Source organism: Periophthalmus magnuspinnatus, chromosome 4, assembly GCF_009829125.3.
Source record: "Periophthalmus magnuspinnatus isolate fPerMag1 chromosome 4, fPerMag1.2.pri, whole genome shotgun sequence".
NCBI lineage: Eukaryota > Metazoa > Chordata > Actinopteri > Gobiiformes > Gobiidae > Periophthalmus > Periophthalmus magnuspinnatus.
The window spans coordinates 32,040,691-32,053,900 of record NC_047129.1 but is presented as its reverse complement, the minus strand read 5'-3'; the positions used below and the strand labels follow the sequence as shown (position 1 = coordinate 32,053,900).

Below are 13,210 nucleotides of genomic sequence, written 5' to 3'. Positions count from 1 at the left end.
TAACGGTAAAGTAAGTTTGTCGTTTTAAATATACCAGGACTTTCCAAACGAGACCGTTGTTTGACACCGTCTTTGTTCTGCGCTCGTTCCTCTTCTTACGTGTCAAACCGTTCCTTCTGCCGCAGATTAAGTGTGTTTTTAAACGCGCTCCCCAGATCTATTATAAAAACCGCCCCGGATGACACTTCGCCCGTTGGCGTTCCTTTAGGCGACTCGAGGGGCCGCGTCACCGCGGCGAAAGTTTGTTACTTTGACTTTTTATTCACTTTTATTCAGACGGTTTAAAGAAGCTGTGTTTTATTGTCTTAAAAACGTGAATTAGTTCATTTTAAACGGTTTGCAGATGTCCAGAGTTATTCCTCTGTCACCTCATACGTTTAGAGCACGTGTCAAACGCAAGGCCCGTGGGCCAAATGCGGCCCGCCACATCATTTTATGTGGCCCACGACAAGGTAAATTAAAAAGTATGACTATCTTAAAATGTCAGTTTATCGGGAGACACAGTTACACAGCCATATTTCTTTTTTTACATCTATGGAAATGCAAATGTAATAAATCCAGAAATTAATTAACAAGTTGCAAGTAGTTGTATTTATTTTATGTTAAATTTGGCCCTTTGACTGAAGCCATTTTGCTGATGTGGCCCCCGGGGAAAATGTGTTTGACGCCCCTGATTTAGAGCATCCAAATTATTCACAGTGATGAGTTTTTAAGCGCTTTTCACAACTTTCAGAGCAGAGTTTTGCCGTCATGGCAACGCTAACAACAACTAGCATGCTACAAGCAATAAAGCAGACTATTAGACCTTAAGAGCTGCTAATTTAGCTCAAATACATGAGGAAAAAGATAATGGCTTTCAAAGTGTTTTAGAATAAACAACATAAAGCGACGGTGCGTTCACTCCGGGGCGTCAGGGGCGTCGAGATCACAAAGTCTAGCCGTCCGTCCTGCGTTTTTGTTGTGGCACTTCGAGCGTCAGAGCGGTGCCAATCTGGCGTTGACGTGGCGTGTCTTGAATGTCCAATCATCGGACAACCAATCAGAGACTACGCTCCGGCGACAAAGTGACGTCATTATCCGAAAAACATCAGCCGCAAACTGGATTATGGTTCATGTTTCTCGCTGGTGTTGGGGTTTAGATTCAAACATCTATCCCAGATGCCCTCCCAGACCCCCTGAAACCGAAAACGCGCCTCCAGACTGTTGTACATCTCGCTAAATGACACATGTGGCTGTCTGGTCCACGCTGAGACTTCTGCCGCTCCCGTCTGCGTCTCTGCGTCTCCGGCCCCCGACAAAGACGAGCTGTCAAAGTGTCCAGAGCTCCACGCAAACGTCTTTGAGCGAGCGGAGACTAGACCGACTGTACGCCGGCGTCCACCTTAACGCTACGAGCCAGTCTGGGCCAATCGCAGTCGTTTAAACACAGATTCTAACGATGGAGCGGCGTGAGGAGGCGGCGTTTTTTTTTTTTTTTTTTTATCGCGGTCGAACGACACTCGGAGTTTAGCCGAGACTTCGCGCGTAAACGGGCGAAACGACGCGGAAATCACCTGTCAATCCTAAACTGACACATGTACCGATGAAATCCCTCAGCGAAATCTCACCGCAGACCCTGTGTGTGTCAGATGCCCTCCCTGTGTGTCAGATGCCCTCCCCGTGTGTGTCAGATGCCCTCCCCGTGTGTGTCAGATGCCCTCCCTGTGTGTCAGATGCCCTCCCTGTGTGTCAGATGCCCTCCCTGTGTGTCAGATGCCCTCCCTGTGTGTGTCAGATGCCCTCCCCGTGTGTCAGATGCCCTTCCTGTGTGTCAGATGCCCTCCCCGTGTGTCAGATGCCCTCCCTGTGTGTGTCAGATGCCCTCCCTGTGTACATGCTCTGAAACATGACTCTTGTCTCGCCAGTTCAGATTTCAATATTTTTTTGGTCAATTCTTTATTTAAATTGTGATTTTTTTTAATTTATTTTTTTAACAGGATCCTATTATTGAAATGAAAATTACAAATCTAATCCTTTTATTAAAGCAAAAAATACAAATCTAATCTTAATCGCACTGCTTGTCTGGGAAGATATTTTTCCCAAGTTGGTCTCAGTCCTGTTACCATGGCGATTAACAGTTAAAAACTAAATATTATATCTTCTGAACTCGGAAAAAAAGTCCTCAAAATGTGGCGATAGAAGCTGGACCCCGTGGACGCCGCATTAATATTTATAAATCAGTAGAGACGCTGAAAAATATCACTTGTCTTAACGATTCGAGGTTGATTCCAAATTCTGAAAAAAATCGATTGTAAGTTACGTCAATAACAGCGTTTCCACCGCGGTAAAACGCCCCTTTAAACGCAACTGACGTCGTTTTTGACCAATTTAACCCCTGCAGTGTGGAATAAACTTATCTTTATTGAATTATGAATTAAAAATAAATACAACAAAGTGCAATTCCAGGTCCCGTTTTATGGATTTAGTTTATATAAAAGATTGTTACATCAGGGAACTTGAAATGCGTAAAATCGTGTTAGTTTTGAATGAAAAATGGCTCCAGATTTGAATTTTTGCGTGGAATCGGACCCCGATAATCAAAATCTAATTAGTCCTGAGACGACGCACCGCGGTGGCTCCAGTTTTTTGCCCCGTTGTCGTCCCCGTGCGTTTCAATGGGAGCAGACTCGGACTCCGTTTTCTTCCGTTTTCTTGTGTTTTGTTTCCAGTGCAGGGAAGCGTTTCGTTGCTGCTCCATCGAACTGAAAAATGCACGCTGCTTGTTTGGGCCGCTCCCTTCTCCACCGACGCTCCGCTCGAGCTTACCCCCTGTTCACCGGCGCAAAACAAACCAAAAACAATACATTATTCAACCATTTGTTTTTACACATTTCACAAACTGGGATTTTTGACCAGGTTTTGTTAATTTGGGGTGAAAATGAGCAAATATATTGGTGGAAATAGTAGTTTTCTTGAGGTTGGACTGGCGTAAACGTTTTATATTACGCAAAATTAACGCCCGGAGTTGTGTTTTGTTTCATTCACACATGTTTGAGTCACACTTTATTATTAGTCTGTCACATCTGTTCCACTTTGTGATGTCATCAAGTGGTAGTTTTCAAGTTTTTGTTTTTTATTCAAGTATTGATCTCAACTGTGGCAATGTAGGTTACAGTCCAATTACATTTTTCCCCCTTTCAACAGAATAGAAAAATAAATTAATAATAATAATAAAAATAATAATAAATACACATTAAATAAAAAATAATATAGAAATTATAAAATAAAATATTAATAAAAATAATAATAATAAATACACATTAAATAAAAAATAAGCATATAGAAATAATACAATAATAATAATTAAAATAAAAAATAATAATAAATACACATTAAATAAAAATAAGCATATAGAAATAATACAATAATAATAATTAAAATAAAAAATAATAATAAATGCACATTAAATAAAAATAAGCATATAGAAATAATACAATAATAATAATAATAATAACAATAATAATAAATATATAATAAATACATAATAAGCATATGGAAAGAATACAATAATAATAATTGTGTATAATAATAATAATGATAATAATAATAATAATTGTGAATAATATTATAAATAATATAAAAAGTAAAATAAGGTAGTGTTTTCAAGTTTACAGCTGCGTTTTACCTTGAGATGGGCTCATCCAGGGCTGAAATTATCTAAATGATTCTAGTGAAGGTGTGTGGAGTTTAAAAACACAGTGGAGCACTTCCTGTAGTAAAGTGTTTTATGTTTGAGAGAAGAACTCAGTCTAAATTTGCCGGGTTTGTAACAACATAGATCAAAACCTAATGTAATAAGGGCCCTTTAAATACATCCATCAGCTTCATATTTTATTGGACGACAGCTGCGTTTTGAGTTCAACCTTTTGTCTCCACCAAAAAGTGTTATAGCAGGAGTTTGGAAATGTATAGCATTTTTCAATACGCTCACCAAGTACAAGTATATAACATATTCTACAGTTATATTCTTGCTGGAAACGGAAAAAGTTTGTGTTTTGTGGAATCTCGCTCGAAAAAATACTGTTTTGGCCCCTGGGAAAGAGACTACACATCTGTAAGTGTGAGATCGGTCCACAAATGTTCCAGATTGTTGGTACGGCCTCTCGTTAGGTCGGGTTTGTGTTTTAGAGTCTGATCATTTCATAATTTCAGACATACGTAACTCTATGGGAGATGTTTTTAACGAAATATTCAAACATAAACTGTACTCTGTTTAGTCTTATCATTATTTGTCTGGGATTGGCTCCACAAACTTAATTGATGATTAATCCTATGGCCGAGAGTCTTTTCAACAATTGTGTCTTTGGGGTTGAAAAATGGCAGCACTTTTTGGGTTTATGGTTTGGACCTGGTTTAGTCCTGGTTTAGTCCTGGTTTAGTCCTGGTTTAGTCCTGGTTTAGTCCTGGTTTGGTCCTGGTTTAGTCCTGTGTTAGTCCTGGTTTAGTCTTGGTTTAGTCCTGGTCTAGTCCTGGTTTAGTCTTGGTTTAGTCTTGGTTTAGTCCCGGTTTGGTCCTGGTTTAGTCCTCGTTTAGTCCTGGTTTAGTCCCGGTTTGGTCCTGGTTTAGCCCTGGTTTAGTCCTGGTTTATTCCTGGTTTAGTCCTGTGTTAGTCCTGGTTTATTCCTGGTTTAGTCCTGTGTTAGTCCTGGTTTAGTCCTGGTTTAGTCCTGGTTTAGTCCTGGTTTAATCCTGTGTTAGTCCTGTGTTAGTCCTGGTTTAGTCCTGGTTTAGTCCTGGTTTGGTCCTGGTTTAGTCCTGTGTTAGTCCTGGTTTAGTCTTGGTTTAGTCCTGTGTTAGTCCTGGTTTAGTCTTGGTTTAGTCCTGGTTTGGTCCTGGTTTAGTCCTGTGTTAGTCCTGGTTTAGTCCTGGTTTAGTCCTGTGTTAGTCCTGGTTTAGTCTTGGTTTAGTCCTGTGTTAGTCCTGGTTTAGCCCTGGTTTAGTCCTGGTTTATTCCTGGTTTAGTCCTGTGTTAGTCCTGGTTTAGTCCTGGTTTAGTCCTGCTTTAATCCTGTGTTAGTCCTGGTTTAGTCCTGGTTTAGTCCTGCTTTAATCCTGTGTTAGTCCTGGTTTAGCCCTGGTTTAGTCCTGGTTTATTCCTGGTTTAGTCCTGTGTTAGTCCTGGTTTAGTCCTGGTTTAGTCCTGCTTTAATCCTGTGTTAGTCCTGGTTTAGTCCTGGTTTAGTCCTGCTTTAATCCTGTGTTAGTCCTGGTTTAGTCCTGGTTTAATCCTGTGTTAGTCCTGGTTTAGTCCTGGTTTAGTCCTGGTCCAGTCCTGGTCCATTTCTCACTTCCGTATCAATACCAGTCCAAACGAGTCTCTAATTTTCCGACTCTCATTTCATCATCGATCAGCATCAGATTTCCGATTCTTTTCCTGATCCTTACACACTTTTATTTAACGACAGACTCCATCTCCTTCTTCTCCACTTTCCAAACTTTGCATTCCGGACTCCTCGGGCTCACTGCCGCGTGCGGTCCGTAGTTAAATTCTCCCTGACGTTCTTGAGCCAGTCTCCTGTCGTTTTTTTTTCTCACCGTCTTTTCCTCTTATGTTTCAGATGGCCGCCCTGCAGAGCCCTTTCTACGGAGATAAGATGAATCTTTACTCCCTCTGCAAGAAGATCGAACAGTGCGACTACCCCCCTCTCCCTTCGGATCACTACTCGGAGGAGGTGAGTTCTCCGCTCAAACTATCAAAGAATCCGATATCAGTGAGAGGGGGAAAAAAAAGGGAGATTTTTGTCACCTTAATGTCTCACAAAAGCGCTGCGGGGAGACCAGACAGTAGTTTAAAGTAAAGACGGATTTTAACCCCAGTAAGAAGCCGCTAATGGCTCCAGGGACGGTGTGAGGCGGCAGTAACTAGGTTCTTTTGTAAGTTCATCAAAAAATCTTGCTTAGAAACAAAACTCGCTGTCAGTTTTGCAGCGTTTGGATCAGTTAAATTGGAGTCTCACGGGTTAGAGAAGCTAAAAAAATGTACTCGAGTAAAAGTATCACGGTTTAAATCGCGCAAAATTGAGCGTTAAGTCGTGTTATAATGTCGTTTCCTCGTCAAAAAACAGACCCGGAGTTGTGTTTTTATTTCCTTTATTATTTGTCTGTAACATCTCCAAAGCTCAAAATGCTCCGTTCCACCTCGTGATGTCATCAAGTGCGAGTTTTCAAGTTCACAGCTACTTTTTTTTTTTTTTTTTTTTTACCTTTCGTTCGGTACAAATTGGCAATTCCCGAGCGGAAATCATCCAAGTGATTCTATAAATGAAGGTGTGTGGAGTTTAAAAACACCGCGGAGCACTTCCTGTATCACCACATGATGACATCACAAGGTGGAACGGAGTGTTTTCAGTTTGAGAGAAGAGCGCAGACTAAATATGCAGGTTTGTTTGTGCGTTAAACGTGTGCAAATAAAAAAAAAAAGACAACTCCAGGTCTGTTTGTGACGAGGAAACATTAGAACAGATCAGAAAACGGCGTAATGTGTCCACTTTAAAACATCATCATGTAACTTTCCGGAGATGGCACCTGCGTGATTCCATGGAAACAGAAAGTTAAAGCCACACTTCAGATCGTTCTCATTCTCTCAGCATTGTGATAGATGGGTTTTATATGATACTGTGGAACATTATAGCCAAAGGATCAGCATTTCCATGGAAACAGGCAGCCAAACTAGAGTCAGGTTTGTGGAAATGCGAGCCCAGTTACAGCACGAACACACGTTTTTCGACGCTATATGAACATTTGAAGTGACATAACGTGCTTTTATAGTCCATGTTCTGGCTAAAAAGTTACACAATGGGGCTTTAAAAGTGGTAAAAGAGGAAGAGTAATGAAAAAATTGACAAAATCTACTACTACAAGTAAAAATAACCTAAAGAGTAACTGTTTGGACGTAACATCTGAGTCATAATGTGAGGTTAATAGTAGTAGTGGAAAGACAAAACATGAAATAAAGCTCAAATCTGGTATTTTTAAAGGACAGACATAAAAATGAGACAAACTAAATCTGCAGGAAACTCAAAATGTTCAAATCACTTCATATTGTCGACAGTGGAAATACTTAACCAAAATCATGATGAACACAAGATACTGCAACTATTCAAATCTGTATCATGATTTTTGTGATTTTTCTACTAATTTGACACAATATTCTGTCATTTTAAATATATTTTATGAATTCCGCTCACTGTTTATCCCCCACAATGCCATTTGAACGATCTGTTTATGATTTAACTTTTTCAGGATTCCTCTCCCTTTTTTCCAACTCGCTGATTTTCATTTTCATCGACTAATAAAGTTATTTTTTTATATGTAAACCGAGTCCGCCGCCGTATGATCTTATACAGTGATCAAAAGAGCAGCTTTGATTCGGCCCGGTCTGTAAACGAAATGCGTCTATGAGAAGCATGTGGAGCTGCTACACATTGGGCAGTGTCGTGTTGCTAACTGCTAGCTCCCTCATGTAATAAAGCCAGGCTGCGGTCCCAGATCTGCCCCGCCTGATTGGTGCTGATCGCTCCGTGAACGTTGCCCGCTTTGAAATGTGCTTGGACGCTTTGTGTGGGTGGCATTTTTGGCTAGCGGTCCCGTCTTCTTCGGTTTAAAGTTATAAGACATGCAAGATTACGCAGTGTGCGCTTGGATACAAACTAAATATCAACAAATACTAGCTAGCCCTTGGGTTACGGTACAGTTTTTAGCTTTGTTTTTGCTAATGAATTCTGGGTAATTATGATTAATTTGTAAATAATCTTATTCCCCTGGTGTTACGAGGTTAAGCAGTTGTGTTAAATGCCTTTTGTAGTTTTTAATTCAGTTTAAAAGACCCATATTATGCTGTTGTTTTGTTTCATTCACGCATGTTTAAAGCACAAACCTGCATATTTAGGCTTCTTCTCACACACTGTTCCACTTTGTGATGTCACGTGGCGATACAGGAAGTGCTCCGCTGTGTTTTTAAACTCCACGCACCTTCATTTCTAGAATCATTTGGATCATTTCAGCCCTGGAATTGCCAATTTACTACCGAACTAAAGGTAAAAAAAGAGCTGTTAACGTGAAAACTACCGCTTCCTGGGTTATTCAAACACGTGAGAATGAAACAAAACACAACTCCAGGTCTGTTTTTGATGAGGAAACGGCGTTATAACGTTTCCAAATAGGTCAATTTTGCGTTAAATAGGACCTTTAATGCAAATAATGTGCATAATTATCCCTTGAAAATCGACAACGTGCAGAGAAAGTGGATATAAATTTGTCGCATCGTTATAATATGGATAGTAATCTGTAATCCGCCAGGCTGCTTAATGCTAATGCTAATGCTAACGCTAATGCTAATGCTAAAGTTGTAGATTTTCCATTTTTACAACCGAGTAATCCTGTTTCTGGATGACTTTTCAATATTTTCTGATTGAACACAATGGTTTTTTTAAATATTTGTCACCATACATTTTTAATACGTGTAGTTTTTTTGGTTAACGTTTATAAAAAAATGACCAGAAAGTCGTTTTGATTGAGTTGCACACTTGTCGTCGTGCTTCTGTGCGAGACAAACCGCCCACTCCGGCCACTGCGAAGACACTGTAAGGGCATCCGGTGTAATCCTGTACCAATTCACCGCCATAAATGAAAAAAAATATTATACAATTATTTAGTAAAAAAGTTGAAAAGCTTGTACTTTCAGATTAGCTTTATGTTCTATTCGTTCTATACGTTTTAATGATATTTGCGGCATTCTTTCTTGTAAATACGCTGCACTTTGATGATCTCAAACCCCCGTACACAAAGCTTTCGTTGTTTTCCTCCTATAAGATGAAGCCAAGTGGAGCGTTCTATAATAAACAAACATAAACAAACCGGGCTTAAACAATGAGCCGATTCATTCGTTCATTGACTTTTCTGTTTAGTTTGAAAGTCACTAAATCCCATTGTTTTCCCCGCGTTTACGTTGAAAAGCTCCGCGTCTGTAACAGCAGCTGGCGTGGAGGGAGTCTACGCGCCGGAACGTTATCGTCTTTAATGTTATATCTGAGACGCCAAGGACAAAACGGCGTTACAATTACACTAAAGAGACCGGAGTTTTCACACACACGCTCAAAATAACGCCGGAAATAAACTAATTACCAAGGTTTTATGGAGTCTATTCCTTAAATATTGAAATAGTTTGAAATTTTAGCATCGTGGCAACGCTAATCCCGACAAATTATCGTTTTATTTCATGTGTTTGTTTATTTCGAGCACATGTATCGGGTAAAAACTTAAAGCGCATTTCGCAGATTTGTTCGTCGAAGAACAAAACGTATTAACTCTCGCCCTTTTCTTCCGTTGTTTACGCTTCATATTCAGCTGAAAAAAAGAAAAAAAAAAGAATACGCATATACACCTTACAATATTTTGATGAAAAGTGTCGCTACAATTAACAACGTCGCTCGATTTTTGTCGCTAAATCGCAACGAAAATCAAAACACGCTAACGATGTAAGAGCTTGAATACGCAATCTATCGTAATATTGAGTTTAAAGCTGCACTGTGCGTGTTTTTAGTGGACACTTTGTCACCTGATTGTCTCTAATATGTTATTGCCTCGCTTGGAATGCTCCACAGTAGGGCTTTAAACTTCTATCTCCGTAGGCACGAGGATGTGACACGACCAGGCCAAGTCGCAGATCAGATAAAATGTTGTTCAGATTTTATATACATGGGGTTTTTTTGTGATCTTTTGGCAGATTAGTTGATTTTAGCTGCAAAAATGCGGCTTTTGTCTTGTCTGATGAGCCGGTTCCTTCTACAATAAGTTTGAATCCAGAAGGAGGAGCCTGAAACCTCCGTCCAATCACAGCCGTTCATTTATCTCACGTTTTTTTCTCAAAAGAAGAAGAAGACGTCTCCTCTTGAAAATCCTCGTATCGTTCAGAACTAAACCCGTGACGTCTTTCACCTGAAGAGTTTGATGCTTTGATTGTTGATTCTGCCGTGTCTCAGTCTTTCATGTTGCCTTTTCTTTCCCTTTTTTAAACCTCCATGTTTGTTTTGACACGAACGCTCCGCGCGTCTCTGATTGGTTAATCCACCTGTCAATCACGCCCTCAGGACCCGCCTCTAGACCCACTCAACTTTGGAAATACTTTAAAGTGTCTGTTTGTGGACTGACAGGTCCTTACAACTACTACTACTACAACTACTACTACTACTACTACTACTACTACAACTACTACTACTACTACTACTACTACTACTACAACTACTACTACTACTACTACTACTACTACTACTACTACTACTACTATTGCTATAACTGCTACAATTACTACTACTGCTACTACTGCTACTACTGCTACTACTGCTACTACTACTGCTACTATTGCTATAACTGCTACTATTACTGCTACTGCTACTACTGCTACTATTACTGCTACTATTATTACTACTGCTACTACTACTACTAATACTACTGCTACTACAAATACTGCTACTAATACTACTACTCCTATTGTTACTGCTGCTACTACTACTGCTAAAACTACAACTACCGCTAGTGCTACTACTACTACAGCTACTACTAGTGCTACTACTGCTAAAAATAATAATGGTAATAATAATAATGATAATAATAATGATGATAATAATAATGGTAATGGTAATAATAATAATAATAATAATAATAATAATAATAATAATAATTATTATTATTATTATTATTATTATTATTATTATTATTATTATTATTGTGATAATAATAATTATTACTTTGATAATAATAATAATAATAATAATTATTATTATTATTATTATTATTATTATATAATAATGATAATGATAATAATAATAATAATAATGATTTATCTTTATCCACAGTTGTTTCATTATGTTCGTGACAAACACCAGTCACGTCACTCATTCAGTCTGACTTTAGTGTCTTGCTCAAGGACACACCTTCAGTAACAGCGACAGAACCAGTCGCGTCTCTACTTACCGCTAAGGTGCGAGGTTAAAAAGTTGTAGTAGAGGACGAGTACTCCTCCTGCTAATCCATGTGCAGCCGTCATTTCAGTGTTTTTTCAGTTTGGCGGCTCGTGTTGTGGAGAGATACTTGTCATGCATTTATTCCGGTGTCTGAGACGTTCATTTGTTTCCATTTGTTCAAACAGAACGGGAGCTCGCTGTGACTTGTGGAAATTGTGTAATTCATCACAGTAAACATCAAGCTGCATTAATTACCGCTGTCCTGGTTTAACTGCACAGACTCACGGCGTTCGGAAAAGGAAGGAATCGTCAAAACTCAGGAATCGGCGGGAATATCTCGAAACGCGGCGGACTTTTGAGTGACACGTGCGTGAATCTGGATATTTTTAGATAATTTCAGACGCATTCGCTTTGGTAGTTCGTGTTTATAACTTTAAATAACATAATATTAGTTGTTTCTTTTTGAATTTCTGGACTGGGTGTCGTCTGCCCCCTCCTGGCGGCAGTGGGGAGTGAAACATTTTGAGATTGAATATAGCAGCGTGGTAACAAAAGTGTAAAATAGGCGTGAGATTACCCATGATTCCTCAACGATCGCGCAAATACGGTTCAGGAGCAGTTGACATTAGTTCAGTAGAGCTAGCTAGCTAACTGTTTACAAGTCGGCATGTTAGCTTCAGGGTAGCTAGCTCCTCCTTTTAGACAGATATAGCGATGCCCGCGAGTAATCAGACCAGAACTGAAGAAGCGGTTTGGACGAGCGGCGAAACGTCTTCACTCCAGTTGACGTTTGAGTTGAATTTTCTTTTTCTACGGAACCGACCTGGAAAAACTGAAGGAATTACGCAAAAATCGCCGAACTTACTTAAAAAAAACAACTCAAAATTGTTCCTTTGCAAATCCAGACTGATCTCTCTGTGTATTTTTTATACAGATCGACATCAGTCTGTTCCCCACGTCGTCCTTTACGTCTCAAACCCTCGCAAACATATTCGTCCAATCAGATTTGTCCATTTCAGTGACGCGCGCGAAACGAAGAAGCTCATTGGTCATTGGTTATGATTTACAATAAAAACAAATTTTTTTTAAATCTCTCACCTCAGATTAAAGTTTAATGTTTTCTGCAGAAATCAACATCCTAAATTTTTGTCATTTATTTTTTCCAATAACGATGTCTCTGATTGGCTGATCCACCTGTCAATCACACGTCACATCTTCGTAAAGTATTGAAAAAGTGTTTATTTTTGATCCCACGCAATCAAAACCAAACCAAAATGTTTAGTATCATAAAAAAACACTACTCCAGGTTTACTCTGAAGTAAAAAGTTTATAAATTAGCCCTAAACTACCTGTTGTTTGTCGTTTTTTTTGCTTAAATAACTTGAAAATTACGTCGCGTTACATTATCTGCGTCGCCTCCCGCTCTCCCGCCTTCGCATTAGCAGACGCGGCGTATATTTGTGGGTAGCGTCGTTTCGCGGGCCGCGTTTGCCCCACATGTCACCCGCGTCTGGGCTCCGTGCGGCAGACAAAGCTCCGGCGCTGATGGAGCAGAGACGGGCCTGAGGAGGGGGGCGCCCGCAGCGGCTGTCTGCATGTAAACAATACTCCGCGAGGATCCGCAGCCGACTGTCAACCGCTCATCTTTGTTGTGTCATTTAAGCATCTCGGAGTCGGCTTCCTCGCAGCCCCCTCCTCCTCTTCCTCCTCGTCCTCGTGACACACACACACACACACATGCATATATATATACACGCAGGTCGACTTTGCATGCTTTGTGGGGACCTTACATTCACTTTCATTCATTTCCTGTAGACGACTGTTGTTACGATGCTGAAAACTTCACTTTCAAACTCAATTTCGTTAAGAATAAGTCACGCAAAACTGTAATGTGAATCTTTTATGGCAGTTGGGAGAGTGTGGAGAAGTCATAATGCTGTTTTTTTGGGTTTTTTTTGAGGACAAGAGCCAAGTTTCCCCTTTTGATAATGTTCCTTTTTCCAAGATTCATAAATGTTCATAAGCCTGATCGTTTATGTTAGTGGCTGGATCCAAGACGTTGCTGTATTGCCAAAAAAAAGAAATAATAATAATAATATTTTTGCAGTGTTTCTGTTGTTTTGTACGTTTGAAAATCCTACTATAGAGAAACACAAACCTTAACCTAAACCGTGAAATTATGACCCACATCTGAACTTTAAAGCCTCAGG

The 13,210-nt window shown here is 39.7% G+C and overlaps 1 protein-coding gene across 1 annotated transcript in view; it reads left to right on the top strand.

Annotated features, from left to right (window-relative positions):
* nek7 (NIMA-related kinase 7) overlaps nucleotides 1–13,210 on the top strand; it is a 189,574-nt gene that overhangs the window by 165,450 nt on the left and 10,914 nt on the right. The window contains exon 9 of the mRNA XM_033965147.2: nucleotides 5,598–5,711. Within this exon, the coding sequence (XP_033821038.1) occupies nucleotides 5,598–5,711 (114 nt within the window). The remainder of the gene's footprint in view (nucleotides 1–5,597; nucleotides 5,712–13,210) is intronic.